Source organism: Malus domestica, chromosome 10 (assembly GCF_042453785.1).
Source record: "Malus domestica chromosome 10, GDT2T_hap1".
NCBI classification, from domain to species: Eukaryota; Viridiplantae; Streptophyta; class Magnoliopsida; order Rosales; family Rosaceae; genus Malus; species Malus domestica.
In genome coordinates this window covers 33,855,243-33,873,756 of record NC_091670.1, presented here as the reverse complement: position 1 = coordinate 33,873,756, position 18,514 = coordinate 33,855,243, and the positions used below count along the sequence as shown (strand labels likewise).

Here is an 18,514-nt window from a genome sequence, read left to right as displayed (position 1 = left end):
GTTTGGAATTGTGATGCTTTAAAAAAAATAGCTTATTAAAAAATCTGGAACAGTAAATGTTTAGTAAAACAAAACAAGAAACTGTTGTCAATAACAGTAGAAAATCATATAAAAACAAAAGGAGGGTCTACCATGATTTTTTTTCTTTTCAAAGTATAGTAATCAGTGCCATTTAATAAATGTTCAAATGGTAATTATACCTTCACAAATTTTACAAAATTATAGTCGTTGCCTCTACATTATTCTCGTGGTCTATTATTATTCATATTAATTGCCATATCTTTTTTAGTTATTTAATATGTTCACAACAATTTATATAAAAGTTTATTAAACATTCATACACTATTTTTCTTTTGTAAAATATAAAAAAAAAAGTTTACCAAACAGTTAACAACTTTATTTTATAATTATTTATTCACACAACACAATTAAATAGTTTTCTTAGAAGCACAAGAATACCAAATTAGCACTTTGAAAACCCTAAAATGTTTAACTGCTAGGTTTATTTTATTTTATTTAGAAGAGAGAAAATGAAAAATCTAAGAAATGGGGTGAGTCGGGTTTTTGCCCAAGTCAGAAGCCAAGGTCTTTTTGCTTCTTAAGCGCTTGGTTTCCGCCACCCGCCGCCTGGTGAAACAAGAACAGAGGAGAGGCCTTGGGGGTCTATCTTGTATTCCAAAGTCCTCCCTTTCTCGTTTATACTAACGATAACCATACCAATCTCTCCTCTGTTTCCATTTTTTTCCACGGAAAAAAAGTGCACAAAAGAAGAATTAAAAAAGAAAAAGTTGCATTGCTTTTGCGGTTTTCTCTGGTTTTGGCTTTGGTTTCATACGCGGCGTAGATTTTTGGCGATACCCAGTTGAGTATTTATCTGATAGTTTGTGAACCCACATCAAATCCCAGAGAGCAAAGCGTAGGAGAGGACAGAGCCCTTTGTAAACACCGCCATTGTTAACAAGGTTTGATTTCTCTCTCTCTTTTTTCATCCCTCCTTATCTATCTAGCCTGTACCCTTAATAGCTATGCAGATTAGCCTCTCATTGGTTGAAAATTTTAATTATTATTCTTTGGTTTTATCAGACAACTGGGTCTTGCTGGCTATAACTGATAAGCCTATAAGTAGTGCCAGTCTTACTTGTTCTTGCTACTACATTTATTCTGCGTTTTATGGGTTTGTCTTAGCCTTAGAGAGTTGGGTTTTCTCAGATTTTGATAGCAGCAGTCAGCAGAGAGTGGTTCCTTTTTTGTGTGTGGAAAAAGATACAATTTTTTGACAGAAATAGACAAAATGAAGTACGTATTGGTGACGGGTGGTGTTGTTAGTGGACTCGGAAAAGGGGTCACAGCCAGTAGTATCGGATTGATCCTCCAAGCCTGCGGCCTTCGTGTTACATCCATCAAAATTGGTACTTTTCTCTTTATAGTGTTTTCTCAGCTGGTTTTGGTTTAAATAAGCAGCTTTTCGGGTTGTTTTATCCTTTGGATGTGTGTATAAAACAATTTTGCAAGGTTCTTTTTTATTGTACTAGGACAAATGTCGTTTCGATCGATTCCGACATTGTTACAGTACAAGTTTCTTCCACTAGCATAAGGGCATGTTTGGGATTGCTTCTGGAAGGGATAAAAAAGCTTTCTGTCAGCCAGAAGGCATACATTTTTTGAAGATGCTTAATATATCATAGAACTGCTTTCTGCAAAAGCACCTGCCAGATGCTTTTTAGGAGGCACTTCCTAGTGATTTTCCAGGCAGCACTTCTGATCTTTAATAAAATTTCAACGTGTTTATATGCTAGAAGTGCTTTCTGAAGAAGCAATCCCGAACAGACCCTAATTTCTTGAATATAGTTATGTGATGCTATTTTGGAGGTCAATTTCTCTGACAGAGAAATTATATTAGTCAATCACGATATACTTCACCTCAGTCTCAGCCCTATATCGAAGTGTTCGTGCTTATGATGTATCAAACTTACGGGATATTCTACCACATATCCTTGTACAATTTACTTGTATTTTTATTTTACATGGAAATATAAGTTTTAGTGTTTCTTCATACATCAGTATTTGCTTATGTTGAGTTTTATCTATGTATACAGATCCTTACTTAAACACGGATGCAGGGACAATGTCTCCTTTTGAGCATGGGGAGGTGTTTGTCTTAGATGATGGTGGCGAGGTAGATTACCTGATAAATGGATTTAATATTTCATGCTTTTGTTTAACTTTTGTGGGTTTTGGTGGTTTCTGTTGTTAAGGTAGAATCTTTGGTCATGACCTGTTTGTTTTGTTTTTGAAGGTGGACCTTGACCTCGGAAACTATGAGCGGTTTCTTGATCTGACTTTGACCCGTGATAACAACATCACGACTGGAAAAATTTATCAGGTTATTTTACTTGCTGCTTTCTTTTTGTGGAGCCATGTTTGATGTTTTGATATAACTAAAGAATCATATAAAGCCATGCCAAACCACTTTCTTCATTTATTATTTTCTTGGTTGTTTTCACAGTCTGTTATTGACAGAGAGCGAAAGGGAGATTATCTTGGAAAAACTGTCCAGGTAATATGAACACTCTTTGTTTTTTACCTTTCCAGTATTTGAATTTATTTTCCTGTTGTACCTGACTTTAGTTCTCCCTTCACACTAGGTTGTTCCACACATTACAGATGCCATCCAAGAGTGGATTGAGCGTGTGGCAATGGTACCTGTGGATGGGAAAGAAGGTCCAGCTGATGTTTGTGTCATTGAATTGGGTGGAACTATAGGTACTTTAAAATCTGTTAGTTGTTTAGGTTGACGTATCTTCCTATTGCTAAATAGTTAAAATACACTCTGATTGAAATAGATTAATTAACATTTCGCTCCCATATTGCAGGGGATATTGAATCAATGCCTTTTATTGAGGCCCTTGGCCAGTTTTCATATCGTGTAGGTAAGACCACGAACTTGATGAGCATAGTTTTTTGTATTACATACACACACAACCACACACACACACACACACACACACACTGATACAGATATGTAACCTAAAATTGTTTTCTCTTTGATTTAACTGGTTTTCTTTCTGCAAATGTTTCTTGTATTAGGACTTGAAAATTTCTGCTTGATTCATGTCAGTCTTGTGCCAGTTCTCAATGTTGTTGGTGAACAGGTAATCGAAACAGTGTCTATTTTGCTGTATTATAAACATTGTGCAGGTCAATAGTAGTTGTCAGTTCCACTAATATGGAACCTGCCAAAGCATAGTCTATGACTCATGCATATTTTTGACAAAATTTTGCAGTCAAATACCTGCTCTAGTTAACTTTTTGTTTAAATATTGAATTTGTAGAAAACAAAGCCTACACAGCACAGCGTTCGGGTACTCCGAGGACAGGGTTTGACACCTAATATTCTAGCTTGTAGGAGTACAAAGGTCTTGTCTTCTGCTTTCCGCCGCTGATCTCTTTCTCTAGTAGTTTGTGGTTGCAGAATCTCAAGTTTGTTTTCTTTGTCTTTGACAGCCACTTGAGGATAACGTTAAAGCAAAACTCGCTCAATTTTGCCACGTGCCGGTACCATAATGATATAATATGAATGCGAATGTTCTTCCTTTGACTTTAACTGTTATTTACTGCCACTTGGTACTACGGTCTAGTGGTATTCCTGGTCACTTGTAAGTGAGAGGTCTTAGGTTCGATTCTCGCCAAAGGCGAATTTGAACCACATTATTGCTAGCCCATTGTGAGGCTTTAGCCTACCCCCTCATCCCCCTTAGTGTAGATAATATCGTTTGTTCAATCAAAACTGTTATTTACTAATTAGGAAACAACCTTATGCAGGCTGAAAATATTGTCACTCTTTATGATGTTCCAAACATTTGGCACATCCCTTTGCTTTTAAGAGTAAGTATAATGCTCTTGAAACCAAATTTGGCTATACTTATTTACAGCAAGAATTTTTTCGTTTTTCTTTTTCTGTGTTCTTATTTTCTGTTCTTCTGTTGTCACAAATAGGATCAGAATGCACACGAAGCAATCTTGAAAGGATTCAACCTTCTTGGGTTTGTCTTGCAAACTAATTATTTGTTTTTAATATAATATCTTGCTCTCTTATTTTGCTGCATGGATGCTCCCCATTCCACGGTCTTCCAGTAACAATTTTGTCTACTTCAAACTACCTTTTAACCTTCCCTTAATTAACAGTGTTGCTAGAGAGCCAAATTTGAGGGAATGGACAGCCAGGACAGAAATTTCTGCCAATTTACATGATCCTGTGAGTTTTCAAGACTTCCTCAATTTTGGATTTTGATTTCTTTTATGTATGTAATTACCAGTATCTTGATCTTAACTGTTTATGTGCATTACAGGTCAGAATTGCTATGGTTGGAAAATACACAGGTCTTTCAGATGCTTACCTCTCTGTTTTAAAGGTAAATCATTTTGTAATCTCATTTTTATTTTATTTCAGACCTCTTAGAATATTAATTGCATAGTATAAAATTATGAGATCAGATTCTAATATTTAGCTTCTTGTTCCAGGCTCTTTTACATGCTTCTGTTGCTTGCCGCCGCAAACTTGTTGTAGATTGGGTTGCAGCAGGTGACCTTGAAGATGTTACTGCTGCAGAGGTTAGCACTAATTTTAACTTACCATATTGCCATAAATTTAGTATAGTGAAACATTTCCCAACGAATAGCATTTTTGTCCGCTCCCTTCTTAATATTATTAATTTACTAATTTAATGCTTGCAGGCCCCTGCTGCTTATAAGGCTGCGTGGGATCTATTGAAGGTGATCCTTCTATAATTTTTTGCGTTGGGTGGTCCTTTTTCATAATGTTATAAGGCTGTATATTCAGGCAGTAGTTCCTTCATTGATCCTCTAAATGCTCTTTGTTACAGGGTGCTGATGGTGTTCTAGTTCCAGGAGGGTTTGGAGATAGAGGAGTGCAAGGGAAAATTCTTGCGGCCAAGTATGCTCGCGAAAACAAAGTGCCATACCTTGGCATATGCCTGGGAATGCAAATTGCTGTCATTGAGTTTGCACGATCTGTTCTTGGCATCGCTGATGCTAACAGCACAGAATTTGATTCTGAAACTACAAGCCCTTGTGTCATATTTATGCCAGAGGTATGTGATTTTATACCAGTTCAGAAGGTGATATAACTTTTATACTTGAATTGGCTTTAGGTTTTCTAAAACTGTCTTTTTCAACTGGAAGGGTTCAAAAACTCATATGGGAGGAACTATGCGTCTGGGTTCTAGGAGGACTTACTTCAAGGTTACTGACTGCAAATCTGCAAAACTGTGAGCACTTCGAATTGATTTAAGCTAACATCTCATATATACAGTACATATGTGTAATGTATGTGTTTCTATAAACTTCATGGATCCCCATTATGCATTCTCAAGTCATGCTAACATAGCAATATGGTTTGGGTTCATGTTTAGGTATGGTAATGTGGCGTTTGTTGATGAACGACATCGACATAGATATGAGGTAAGTTTAGTTCATAGTCAGCACATGTAATTTACATGCATTCTACAGACCCCACGTACAATGATAAAGAAAAGGAATTGTCTTCTTTTTCATGAAACAGACTCTGTTATGTGTAGGTCAATCCTGATATGATATCGCAACTTGAAAATGCTGGTTTATCGTTTGTTGGCAGAGATGAAACTGGTCGGCGCATGGAGGTAAGCATATGTTGATAGCTGTATATGAATCCAAGTGGCTGAACAATTTAGTTTATTCCATTTCTTGTAATTATGAACATATAATTATTTAATACCTGCAGATTGTTGAGCTGCCTACCCATCCATACTTTGTTGGTGTTCAGTTTCATCCTGAATATAAGTCAAGGCCTGGGAAACCTTCTGCTCTGTTCTTAGGTATTGTTTTGTTCTTTGTTCCCCTCCCCCTGCTTTTCTCTGAACTATTTTTTGGTCAGGCCGCATTACATTCATGAAACAAGTAATCTATCGATAAAAGTTGCAAGAATGAGAAATTTCGTCTGTCAAGTGTTGGGTACTCTGTTATGTAATTAACTATTCTGGATGATTTAGTAAGACATCCATAGGTCATTTTGAGAGTCTAGGTGGCATTTTGATTACATCTTTGTGGAAGTCTCTGGATGCTTAATTTAGGGTACGTTGGTCCTGGTGACCGCTCTGTTGCTAAGCTGGCCATCAGTGAGGGCAATGCCTCAAGAAGGCAAGACAGTTGTGCTTTACATCAACCATCAGCACATGGGGGATGCACTGGGGATGAAGATTAGAGTTCACTTTATCTTTTTTTGTACGACAGTGGTTCATTGTCAGAGAGCCACAATGGTTGTAGCATTGACTATTGTCTGTTTTCAGTGACCAGGAAGCTTGATTTTAAGTTGCGTCTAGTTGGCTAACGGGATTAATTTCTTGTTCTGTCACAGGACTAATAGCAGCAGCATGCAGGCATCCAAATACAATCCCACAAATCAATGGCCATGTGCCAAAGCCGGTTGCAAATGGGACGAGTAATGGACGTGTGACGGTTAAAGCCCACCAAAATGGACACGCCTTCAAGCCATCCAATGGCTCCCTAAATGGTGTGTATAGCAACGGTAATGGCATCCACTTTTGAGAGAGAAGTCGGTGATGGCCTCGTGGTATTGGTTTCTCCGGAACTGCTTTTGGTAGGTGTCGGTTATGTGTACAGACGCTGAGTATGGCTAGATGGCGTAGCGCTAGAGGGCTTGTCTTCGGGATGAAGCTGGATTTTGAGTTTTTGAATGACACAGCTGGTAACTCCAAAGAAGATTTGGCTTGAAGTTTGATGTTGCTCCATTGAACTGTTTTTTTTTTTTTTTTCTTTTCTTTCAATATATGTGAGGACTATTGACAGTGTTGGCCTTGGCAAAAGAGTTTACAGGCAACATTTTCAGTTTTCAATATATGTTTTTAAAGAATTAACATGTTTTGTTTAATCTGAATAATTATTAAGACCAAGGAGCTGTGTTCCCCTGTGATAGTTTCTTATGTTCCTTTTTGTTTGAGATCAATTGGATAGTGTGGGGATTTGTGGTTAGAAAAGTAATCTTTAGACTAGTCTATTGACAATCTTGTCACTAGGATTTTGTTACACGTTTTCTCGTCTAATTGTGTCACAAGTTTGGCTAATGACTTGTTACTTGTTCCATATTTCCAAGCTAGGACCATCTCAAGGTAGGATGGGCACTTGGAACCGAAATCGAAACATAGACCAAACCAGATTGGGTTGAACATTTTTGTTTTTGTGGTTTTGAAACAGCTTTGGTATTGAACATTTGGAATACAATCATACCGCAAATAAAAAAATATTTAATTTGGAGGATGATGCACCTTCGATTGACTACAATTTCTATGAAAGTGTTAAATTGGGCAAGTTAATCATTTCAAATAAAAGAACTTTCTTTGTTTTTTTTTGTTTTTGGATGCGTTTTGTTGCATTTGCAGGCTTTTTTAAGTTTATAACAATTGAAGTAATTTATGCTTTTTTGTTTTGTATTGTGTACAGTTGGCCAATTCAAATTCAAGCATTGCCTCTTTTACTCTTAATCCACAACCACAACAAGAAGCTCCAAGGTAATCTCAAGCTTTTAGTTCACAAGGTTCAGTGACTTATCATCCATCGGTTTCATTTTGACAAGGTCTAAGGCCTTCCCAAGTATCGTCTTCTCAAGTCTGTTTACAAACTCAAAGGCCTTATAAACCTTCTAAGAGTAAGTGTCGGAAAAGAAAGGGAAGTGATTGAACGATGCAAAGTAGTAACTTGAAAGTTGAAACAACTGTACTTTACGAAGAGATTGAACTCAAATGCAAAGGAGGTGAACGCATCGCCCTAGCCTACTGGCCGAACCATACGCAACCCAACCATACTTTTATTACAACGATTTACGATTGAGAAAAAGACAAGAAGCATATTCCCCAAGCTACTTTCATTGTATATCGCGTCTTGCAAAGGTGACCACAATGGATCCAATTGTATCACCTCTCTAACAGAGTTGACGAACTGCTAATATAATTAGGCCCCACCTAGCATTTTATTTGCATAAACAAATGTGTAGTCATGAAGGGACTAGATCTTGACATTTTTTCCACACAAAAAAATTGTGCTATGTTTATGATTTTCAAGGTTTTTCGGTAGACTCAGGATCCAAAACCAACGTTTTTACTTTAACTTCGTTCATCTGGTTTGATTTGAGATTGGTGACTCTTATGGAGTTCAGGCAGTCTATCTATTGCTTGTAAGCTTTGAGGACTCTGATATGCGGATGAGTGGAAAGAGAGAAGAAGAAAGTTAAAGAGGCTTGAGGTTTAAGGAAAATGATAATGAGGATGACACCATACCAGACCCAAATGACGGTGGTCGGTTTCTCACCACATAACAGAGTTATTTTTATACGATAAGAGAGTATTTCAGATTGAGACTTTTAGACCCTTCTCGACTAAAATCTTGCCTCGCCATGTGCACAAGTATCAAATGGCTCGATAAGTTTTTTTTCTTACTTTTCGCTTTTCAAGGGAAGAAGTGGAAGGGAGATGGAGAGGAAGGGACCGAAAGAATAGATAAGCAACAAAACTAGGAATCAATTTCTCCTCTTTTAATTAAAAAAAAAAGTAATTAAGCTAAAAGTTAATAAAAAATTTACTATTTAGCTATATATCAATGATATATTTTTGTTTTGGACTTAATCAATGATATATTTTATTAATTACGCATAAATCAATGATGAATGCCATATGAGCTTTAAGTCATTAAAAATAGTTTGAACTTGACTCATCTATTATTCTCTCTTTCTCTTTCTCTTTTTATGAATGTCATATAAGCTTTTAATTATTATAAATAGTTAGAACATGAATATTCTATCATTCTCTCTCTCTCGTGCCCTTCTTTTACATGGAGGAGTGTACTCAACTCAAGGAAACGGACACTACATTGCAGTGTCTGAATCCAGATGTGAAAACATAATCCAAATGTCCGAATATAAAGAAGCACAACAACCACAAATGCAATGGAAGGAGTCAATGAACTGGAATTTGAGGTGAGATGGAAAATACCAGAGTTTAGGACACCTAAGGTGAATTGTGATGCAGTTTGGAATCCACAATCACATAAAGGTGGAGTGGGATGGGTTATAAAGGACTTTGCCGGCCTACTGCACTCTGCAGGAGGGTTGGGAGACTTGTACTTCCATTCCGCTGAAATGGCTGAAGGTACTGCATTAAAGGGAGTGCTATAGGAATGTGAAAGGAAGATATCCAATCTATTGAGATTGAAACTGATGCAAAGCCGATCGTGCTGATGATCAATAAGGAAACTGGAACAGATGCACCTTTGTAGGGTGTCATTCACGACCTCTGGAATCTCGCTCAAACATTCCAAAATGCAACGTTCAAGTGTGCCCACGCTGCTCATGTTGTTGCCTCTTATGTCTCTAAGTATGGAGATGTCCATTTATGGGATTGTATTGCCCCAGATTTTATTTTCAATGTAAACATTTCAATTAGAATCTAATAAATTCTATATTTGAGACAAAAAAAAAAAAAAAAAAAACAAACAAACAGAACAAGGAAACGAACACTATATTAGAGTGTCTAAATCCAAATCTAAAAAACTGAGCCAGGAAACGGACACTGCATTACAGTGTCTGAATCCAAATGGAAAAGTCAAGAGTCGCGTGTGGTGTGAAGGGTAGGAGACTTGTGAGTGATGGAAAAAACAGAACTAGGAAATGGACACTGCAACGCAGCGTCTGAATCCAAAAGTAAGAAACAGAATCAAGAAAACAGACACTGCATTGCAGTTTTTGAATCCAAATGTAAAAAAGAACATGTAGGAGGTGTGTGAGCGATGAAAAAAAAAAAACGAAATTAGGAAACTAACACTGCAACGCACTGTCTAAATCCGAATGTAAAAAATAGAATTTGGAAACAGATACTACACGCAGTGTCTGATTCGTATTGACTTATTCCTAAATAAAAAATAATAATGAGAAATGGGGTGTCAATTGGAGTGGGTGCCAACTGTTGTAGCAGATTTTGTAAGTTTTGTTTATTTTAAAGGCATTTAAGTATCACAATATATGATTGATCTATTTTAAAGGCATATATGTACATACATACATACATACTAGCCTTTCTGCATGCGCTCACATACGTGCAGAAGACATTTTTAAATTACGGTGTGCTACGTGCGACTTACACGTTTTAAATAAATAATATTAGACCATACTAGAAGAAATCCCTCATAAATCAATCAAAGCAGCTGAATCCACATAATAAAATTGGTCTTTCAATTTCGATCTACATTCTATTGAATTTACATTAAGAATAGAGAAAATAATATTTAATAAACAACTGATTGAATCGCATTATTATTAGTCCATTGTGAGGTACAAATGAAAAAAAATAAAAAAACCACTGCACAAGAAAAAGTTAAATATTAAAAACATTGTTATCACTGTACAGTAAATAGTTAAATATTAAAAACAATATTTATATGACGAAAATACCCCTACCATATTTGATGCATTATTTTGGGTTGTTTTAAAGTTTTTTGTTTGAAGGGCATTTTTGTCCACTTATTTTTGGTGAAGCCTGTGACTCCAAAAACCACTGTTCAAAAGCTCTGCGGCGTCATATATAGATATATATATTTTGAGCAAATTATATTATCTACACTAAGGGGGAGGGGTAGGTTATGCCTCACAATGGGCTGGTTCAAATTCGCTTGCAGCGAGAATCGAACCTAAAACCTCTGACTTACAAGTGAAGAGAAATGCATTAGATCGTAGTACTAAGTGGCTGATATATTGTTAATATTGTAACTTTTTATTGATTTTATACAAAATCACCCTGAAGGAAATTCAAAAGAGCATAAAATTTAGTACATTACCATCAAAATAACTTCATACATCTTCTGCAGTTTCTGAAAGCAAAAAGCTTCCAGATTTGACAGCAAACAAGTGACATAATGTAAGAAAAGGCAACTAAAATTATAGGTTTCATAAGTTGCATGATGCTTCTCGATCGATGGAATCAATGCTCCAATTGTGTTCGGCGCTGCTGGGATCCACGGTGGATATCAGTAAGTTCTTCTTGTGGAAGTCGTACAGAGTTCGCCGGTGGCCAACGCTTATATATGTTATGCCCGCCTTTTCAACCTGCTGATATAAATGAGCCTGCCAACAGAAAGCATAACCGGGAGATTGTCATTAGAACTTGGAATTATATTCTGTTATCTCGTAGCGATTCAACAACTACACTTCTAGGCCTCATGGGAAAGAAATGAAGCAGGTGGACAATGTATGCATATGATATCGAATGAGTGGTACAACACCAATACTTGAAAAAGACTTGGAACAAGTTCATTAGCCTATGCGTATCAACTTTTACAGACTAGATTATTCGTTTGAGGTGTTCGTGTGCATAGTGCAAAATTTGACTAAATGTTGCTTGCATGCATCCATTCCATGACGGTAAACGGGTAATAACGTTTTACTATAAAGGACTTGGAGATAAACAAATGAATCTTGAAAGTCTTAGGAAAGAGCGTGGTAATACCTCGTTGGCTTCATCTAAAGCACTGGTAGATTCATCCAGTAGAACCAATTTTGGTTTGGAGAGCAGTAAGCGTGCAAAAGCAAGGCGTTGCTGCTCTCCAAGGGAGAGAACACTAGACCAATCATTTGAAGTATCCAAACTGCTGAATCGGGATAATAAATTGCCAAGTCGGACATCCTCCAAAACCTGTATCAGGTCCTCCGTTGTGGGCTTACTAGGCTTTTCACTCGTATGTTCTGATTTTGGTGCCTGCTTCAAGAAAGGAAGTGACCCTGCAAGAATTACAAAACAATTGTCACTGCTGATTATAGCTTCCTCAGCAGTCAGCGCAATACCATGTGGCAAAAGGAGTTGAAGTACATACCAGTTGGTTTAGTACCGTCCGCTGTGGAAATCGCATCCTCAGCCCATGTAGGATAAAGCAACTGTTGGCGAAGTGTTCCCAATACCATATATGGTTTTTGAGGAAGGAAAAATATGCCTTCATAATTCCTATTTGAGGGCCTTCCAAGTTCCCCATATTTATCACTACCAGTATCTACGTCAAGAACTACTACACCAGAAGAGATGGACGGTTGATTATCTTCTCCGTCCTTCACATGGAATATGATTTTTCCTTTTCCAGTACTCCAAAGACCACACATAGCTCTTAACAAAGATGTTTTACCGCTCCCACTTGGTCCTGTTACCTGTTCAAATGATCATATACGGGAAAAGTTCTTCAGCTCCCAGTCACAGTCAAGATATACTTAGTAAACTAATGATAAATTTAATAGAACAATGGAGTTACTAACCAATAAATGCTCATTCTTGTTGATTACCAACGATAGATTCCTAACCAATGCAGTACCACTTGGAGTCTCCACAGTCAAATGCTCTATATCCACTAACTTTTCTTGCCTTTCTATGGGAATGGATCCATTTGACTCCGGTTCCGGTAAACTTTTGACGTTACTATATATCAGACTTATCCCTTCTGAGAGGTCAGAATGGCGTTCCGACTTGCTCCTATCCAATAGATCGTCAAATTCACCTGTATATTTCAGATATCACTAGGCAAATAAGTATTCAAAGTTAACACACATCTACGCCATTAAAGATCTCCTTGAACGGAGCCATAAGAGAAAGCATTGCCATATTGAACATCATAGATGGGTCAGAAAAAATGACAAGGACACATTATTATGAATCTGTAGACGATAGAATAAATCTAATTAACTTGAAGAGTTAACCTCATAACTTCAAGTATAAAAGATTTGTTTTTAAAAGAAGAAATTAGGTTCTCATCCTTCTTTTTGCTACTCCATTGATTAAAATCCTATTCATTTTCAATTTTTGATCAAGATCCTTGGGTATTAATGACATTATTAATTATTTTAATAATAAATTTCTAAATATATTAATTTAATGTTAAAAATGTGACAATTAGTATATTTATATTTATGACTAAATTTTTTATCATATATTTTTAGTTTTAGTTTGTACCCATTTTTAATTTGTACCAATTTTCTTTTCAATTTTAATTTGTACCCATATATTAATTTCTTTTTGTGCCCATATTTTTTAAAGTTTATTTGTATTTGTACCCATATATTTTTTTATTTGTACTTTTTATTTTGCTAAATATACCCATGCTAATTATATGTACCCATTCATGTACAACTTTTTAATCTTAAAATGTACTCATTCTTAAATATACCAATTTGTTATATGTAAAATGTACCTTTTTTTTTTTATATAAAATCTATACAATTTTTTTCTAATCTATTTTTAAACTTATATGGGTACATTCTTTTTTCTTTGATTTTAAAATGTATCCATGTCAAGTTTAATCGAAGAAATTTACTAATGTTATTAAGCCTAATATCTTTTTTTTTTTTTGATTTTGAAGAATGTACCCATGTTTTGATACAAGAATTTTTTTGGTTAATTTTGATGAATGTACCCATGTTATACACACACACACACACACACACACAATAGTATATTTATATTTTAATATTTTTAATCCCACAAATTATGGATTTTTATTTAAAATCTCATTTATATAAACAACTAAAATTTCTAATTTTTAATTTAAAAAATATAGTAACGTACATAAAAATAAATTATCACATTAATTTCAGGGACCTCGATCAAAAATTAAAAATCAACGAAGTTTCAATAAAAGAATATTCATAGTAAAAAACCGCATCCAAAGTCTCCATTTTTAAAAAGTGGTAAGTGCAACTTAAAGCTATGGTGAAGAATAGAAAAGTTGAGTTGAAATTTTGTTCGCATTCTAGTAGTTTTTGCATCCCTAGTCATAACAAATATTATTGAAGATGGCTTCAAATGACCTCAACAAGTACAAAAAGTTATACGATGTGGGCAAATGATGTCGGTAACTATCTGACTGAATCTAGGAAGGCAATAACCATGAATAAAAATTAAAATATCGATAAGAAAACGTGCCATTATTTTGTCGATCCATGTCTTTCTAGTGAGACTCTAATCCATATTCATTCAATCTTAAGACCCCGTTATATCACGCAACAGATCCTCGTTATAGCAAATATATAAATAAAGATACAGAGACAATACCAAGTCGATTAATTACAGCTGCAAATGCACTGATAGCCTGAATTTCGTAGACAATAAGGGAGAAGTCATCAAGAATATGATTGAAAGCAGATGTGGACTGATTAATGACACCAAACCCAATTTTGCCTGAGAAATACATAGGGGCAACAACAGCAGCGGGAAGAATCTGAACAAGATAGATGTACCAACTGGTGAAAAAGTCGACATTTCTTGAACATATCAACAATTTCTGCAAGGTTGGAATATGAGTAAAACACAATCAGTTGGATGCGCATGGCATAACAATCTACATACAGTAATTCTGAATCAGTAAAAATATTAAATGCAAACAGAACATCATGCTCTAGATCAAACCTCGAGGGCATCTGCGTACCAAAGGTAACTTTAAAAAAAAACAGCAAGTCATAACTGCATGCAGAGAAGTGAAAACAGAAGAAGATAAAATTATTCATACACTCATATTTTTGAAAGCACTTGTGAAGCGTTGTAGCAAAAGTTGCATTTCATTTGCTTCACCACTATAGAAAGCAATGGATTCAGCATTTTCTCTGACGCGCACAAGTCCATAACGAAAATCAGCTTCCTTTTTCTCTTGCATGAAGTTTAAAGAAACCAAATTCTGAAAACACGGGTACAACGTTTTCGTTAAACTGAGTTTCAATTGCATACAACATGGGAAATACTTATTGGTCAAACATAGGTAGAGTTACCTTTCCAAGATAGATACTTATGGCTGTTCCACCAATTGAATATACAAATAGAACAGCAAACAGCGGAGGATAGATACTGAATAAGATGTTACTGAACGAGATGAGATCTATCACAGCATCGAAAATTGTTACAGTAAAGGATAGGGCAGTCCCAGTGAACGAATTTAGATCATCAACAATGCGCTGATCTGGATTATCAATCATTGATTGGGATTGAATTTTATAAAAGGCTTGGTTGCTTAGGTAACGGTCCATGTAATGTTTTGTCATCCAAGCTCTCCACCTCAACGAAAGAGTTTGTCTTGCATAATATCGCAACACAAAAATCTGCACAAAAAGTCGTTAACACATGAAAAAAATATATCAGTAAGACCAGGTCATTGTTCCCATGTCCAACTGCGTAGGCAAACGAATCAACAACAATCATACGAATATGAACCCATTGGCGATGATCAAAATGCAAAGAAGTTGACAGTTCACTGGCATAAACCTCTGGCAATAGTTTCACCCTTCATTGTTCTTTTGTAGTCTTCTTTTGGACAAAATCTTAGCAACTGCCTTTTTATATTTTCCTTTCTTGTGATTACAGGAGGATGAAGGCGAAGACCCGAAAAAAGGGGGAAGAAAATAAGCAGAGGGAAGTACTCACCGGAATTCCACCAGCAAATGCAGCTAAGTAGTAAAGCAGCTGCTTCGTGAATTGTTTTTGGTTCTTGTCTTCAATTATCATCAAAATCCAATTACGGAAGCAAAGAGGAAACAAATTTCAGTAAAAGAATTAACTTAATTAATTACCAATAAGATTAACAAATTAGAGAGAGACCGGAAAGGGCGTTATAGAAGTCGCGGCCGAGGAAATTGAAGCCGACGCTGATGCCGGTGGTGGCGAGAGTGAGAGCGAAGACTACGGCGAGCCGGATCCTCGCTTGCACCTTGTCTTCGGAGGACCAATAGGGAGCCGCCACCTTCCATAATCTTCGGAGAAGCGGCCGCAGTTTAGGCACCTCCCTTTGCTGCAATAATGCGACCAGCTCATTAGGAAGAAGAAGAAGAAAGAGAATCAAATCAAAGAGAAAAAAGTAAAGAGAGAGAGCGGACCTTTTCTGTAGCTGGGGGAACTGGCGGCGGCAGTGCAGTGCCCGAGGCCGGTACACAGCGCCCAGGTGATGATTCGACGTCTTTGGTTCTCTCTCTCCTCCTCGTCATCCAATTGCAGCCGCTTCTAGTAGTGGTGGACATGGTGGACAATGACGGAGATCTGGAGAAGATGAGCCAATGAGCATTTGAGGTCTTGCTCCTCTTTCGACTCCGACGATTACTCTCACTCCAATGTGGCGGCAATGGCGGTAGTTGGGGGAGTTATAGGCGGAGGAGGAGGAGAATGAGACAGAGTGTGCCTGCATTATCATTTTTTCCATTTGTCTTCTCTTTTTGTTCAATTCTCCGGTGATTGAACTGGTTTTCCCTGGGATTTTCCTTCCATCCAAACAAGTCCTTGTGTGACAGTTTGGTTAGCATTGCAAATGCCAAATGAGTGTTTGCTTTTCTGAAAATATGAATGATTCTTTTCGGCAGTTTTCATCGTAACAATGAACCAATTATTCAGCGCCACCGCTAACGGCAGACTGCAGTGCAGATTCTCTGAAAATGTGAATTATTCTTTTCGGCAGTTTTCGCCGTATCCCCTCCGTAAAATAAATTGTCCGATCAATTGATGTTAAAAAATTATTCTTTTAAATTAACAAAAACAAATAAAATATGATATAAAATAATATTAAATTGTCCGAGCAATTGATATTAAAAAATTATTATTTTATGTTAACAAAAATAGATAAAATATAATATAAAATAATATTATCTTATATTTTCTCTGTCGGTATCTAATGACCTTTTATGGACCTCACCGTATCCTCCTCCTTTTCTCCGTCAATCTCTGTTGCCCTTGTCCACTCCTCCCTCTATTTCTCTGCTCTCTATCTTAGAAGGATGTATTCAATTAAGATTTTGAAAGGTTTTAGAGGTGTAGTTAAATTAGAATTTGGTAAGATTTTAGTAGACTTTAAATTTCGAATTTAGTTAATTAGTATTTTAAAAAGAGGATTTTAAAGGAGTTTGAAATCATAGGTAGTTAAGGGGTGTAGTCAATTTGGATTTCAGATGATTTTAATAGATTTTTTTAAATGACAGATTTCAAAAGATTTTAATGTCGTTACAATTCTATATAGATTTTGACTGATTTATATAGATTTTTATTATAGATTTTTATGAATTTGTATAGATTTTATTTGTGGGTTTTGATGGATTTGCCTAGTTTTTTTCTTTTCATTTATCTTTAGATTGTTTTTATTTTTATTTTTAGATAACAAAAGAAAAAAAAAATTTCTCCCTTCGAGCCCTCTAAAACATGGTTCTGCATCTGCTTGCTTTTCAAGCTGCCCTGTCAACCCAATTTGCACTTTTTTTATTTTTTATCCATTTCTTGTCTCCCTGAAGAATGGTTGGTTTTGATTCAAATTCAATTCGGGGGCATGGACAAGTGATTCAATTGGATTTCAGGTGCAAATCAAATTCTTCTTCTTTGGTTTTGATTTTTTTACAAATGGGTCAATATGTTCTTACATTATAGATTATGGGTTTTGAATTTTGATCTTACTTTGCCGATTGATTTGAAATGGAATATTTTCATAGCTCAAGTCAATCTGCAACTTCGTTGACAAACCAACCATTTCCATGGCAGATTCAATGAGTTTAAATGACCCTTTACCAAATTGAGGCATAAAAATATAAAGAAAAATAGTGGAAAGGGCAAAAGGTGTGTGAGTGAGTGTTGATTCACCTGTATACGGACTAGAGAAGTAGTTCTCCTGCTGCTTACGGCTGAGGAGTGAGAGCCGAAGAGAGAGACTGGAACATAAGCTTGAAAGAAATCCTATATTCTAAAAATGTCTTTTAAAATCTCACTTGACTACCTATGAATTTGGAAGGATTTTTAAAATTATCTTAAATCCTAATTTGACTACACCATGATTTAAAGTCTTATAAAATTATTTTCTAAAATTCTAATTGACTACACTCTGATTTTAAAATCCATTAAAATCCTAATTTTAATTTGACTAAATTAGAATTTTAGAGGATTTTAAAGAATACATCCAAATCCATGGGTAGTTAATTACGTTTTTAAAAAAATCCACCAAATTCTAGGTGTAGTAAAAATACCAAACATTTATTAGGATTTTAATGAATGAATGACATCAAGAATCCAACTCTACCTCCTTTGATTTCTTTTCACGTTCATCATATAGAAGAGGAACAGTCTTCCTCTCTCAAACAAAAGAAAAACAGTCTTCCTCCATTCCTCAAGGTATTGCTTTTCTCTTCCGAATTTGTATAAGGACTCTTTATTATTTTCATGGTGCTTCAATATATAGTCGTCCTTATTATAGCATGTAGACACAGTACATATTTGTACTCAGTCTTGCCGCTAATCTCCAAAAAAACCCCACCTTTCCCTTTCATGTGTTTTGTTTTGTTCTTATAGTTTAATTGATTTGTAGAGATTTTAAGTAAAATTTTGATTCAATTCCATCGATATTTTAAGGGAAGAGATAAGATTTGTGAATGTTAAAAATACACTATAAAATATCTCCAATTATCTCA

General features: G+C 35.8%; 2 protein-coding genes across 3 annotated transcripts; one reads left to right on the top strand and one right to left on the bottom strand.

Moving 5' to 3' along the window:
* The first annotated feature begins 460 nt into the window (after positions 1-460).
* Positions 461-6,968, top strand: LOC139187716 (uncharacterized). Of its 2 annotated transcripts, XM_070806799.1 has the most exons (22): positions 461-962; positions 1,210-1,409; positions 2,097-2,176; positions 2,297-2,383; positions 2,507-2,557; positions 2,646-2,763; positions 2,874-2,930; positions 3,088-3,152; positions 3,333-3,416; positions 3,505-3,555; positions 3,823-3,885; positions 3,997-4,043; positions 4,186-4,255; positions 4,350-4,412; positions 4,522-4,611; positions 4,735-4,773; positions 4,884-5,111; positions 5,203-5,288; positions 5,433-5,481; positions 5,598-5,678; positions 5,780-5,873; positions 6,413-6,968. In XM_070806799.1, exons 2-22 carry the CDS (start codon positions 1,292-1,294, stop codon positions 6,601-6,603), a joined length of 1,812 nt encoding a protein of 603 aa, XP_070662900.1. In that variant the 5' UTR covers positions 461-962; positions 1,210-1,291; the 3' UTR covers positions 6,604-6,968. The 2 variants fall into 2 exon arrangements, with proteins under 2 accessions (XP_070662900.1, XP_070662901.1); XM_070806800.1 differs by lacking the exon at positions 1,210-1,409 and having other exon boundaries at positions 473-962.
* A 3,906-nt stretch (positions 6,969-10,874) lies between these two features.
* LOC103446023 (ABC transporter D family member 2, chloroplastic-like) lies at positions 10,875-16,245 on the bottom strand. The gene is made up of 10 exons (XM_070806706.1): positions 15,956-16,245; positions 15,681-15,870; positions 15,507-15,574; positions 14,858-15,184; positions 14,602-14,766; positions 14,148-14,376; positions 12,359-12,597; positions 11,929-12,253; positions 11,565-11,836; positions 10,875-11,182 (listed from the first exon to the last, which is right to left on the bottom strand). Exons 1-10 carry the CDS (start codon positions 16,094-16,096, stop codon positions 11,006-11,008), a joined length of 2,133 nt encoding a protein of 710 aa, XP_070662807.1. The 5' UTR covers positions 16,097-16,245; the 3' UTR covers positions 10,875-11,005.
* Positions 16,246-18,514: the final 2,269 nt, after the last annotated feature.

What these genes read in the sequence shown, in the direction of transcription:
- LOC139187716 (XM_070806799.1), top strand. Translation starts at nt 1,292, where the DNA reads ATGAAGTACGTATTGGTGACGGGTGGTGTTGTTAGTGGACTCGGAAAA. An exon ending in TGAATTGGGTGGAACTATAG is followed by an intron (nt 2,764 to 2,873) that starts GTACTTTAAAAT and finishes CCCATATTGCAG; the next exon opens with GGGATATTGAATCAATGCCT. An exon ending in AAACTGGTCGGCGCATGGAG is followed by an intron (nt 5,679 to 5,779) that starts GTAAGCATATGT and finishes TAATACCTGCAG; the next exon opens with ATTGTTGAGCTGCCTACCCA.
- LOC103446023 (XM_070806706.1), bottom strand. Translation starts at nt 16,096, where the DNA reads ATGTCCACCACTACTAGAAGCGGCTGCAATTGGATGACGAGGAGGAGA. An exon ending in CATTTGCTGGTGGAATTCCG is followed by an intron (nt 15,185 to 15,506) that starts GTGAGTACTTCC and finishes CTTTTTGTGCAG; the next exon opens with ATTTTTGTGTTGCGATATTA. An exon ending in CTTTAGATGAAGCCAACGAG is followed by an intron (nt 11,183 to 11,564) that starts GTATTACCACGC and finishes TTCTGTTGGCAG; the next exon opens with GCTCATTTATATCAGCAGGT.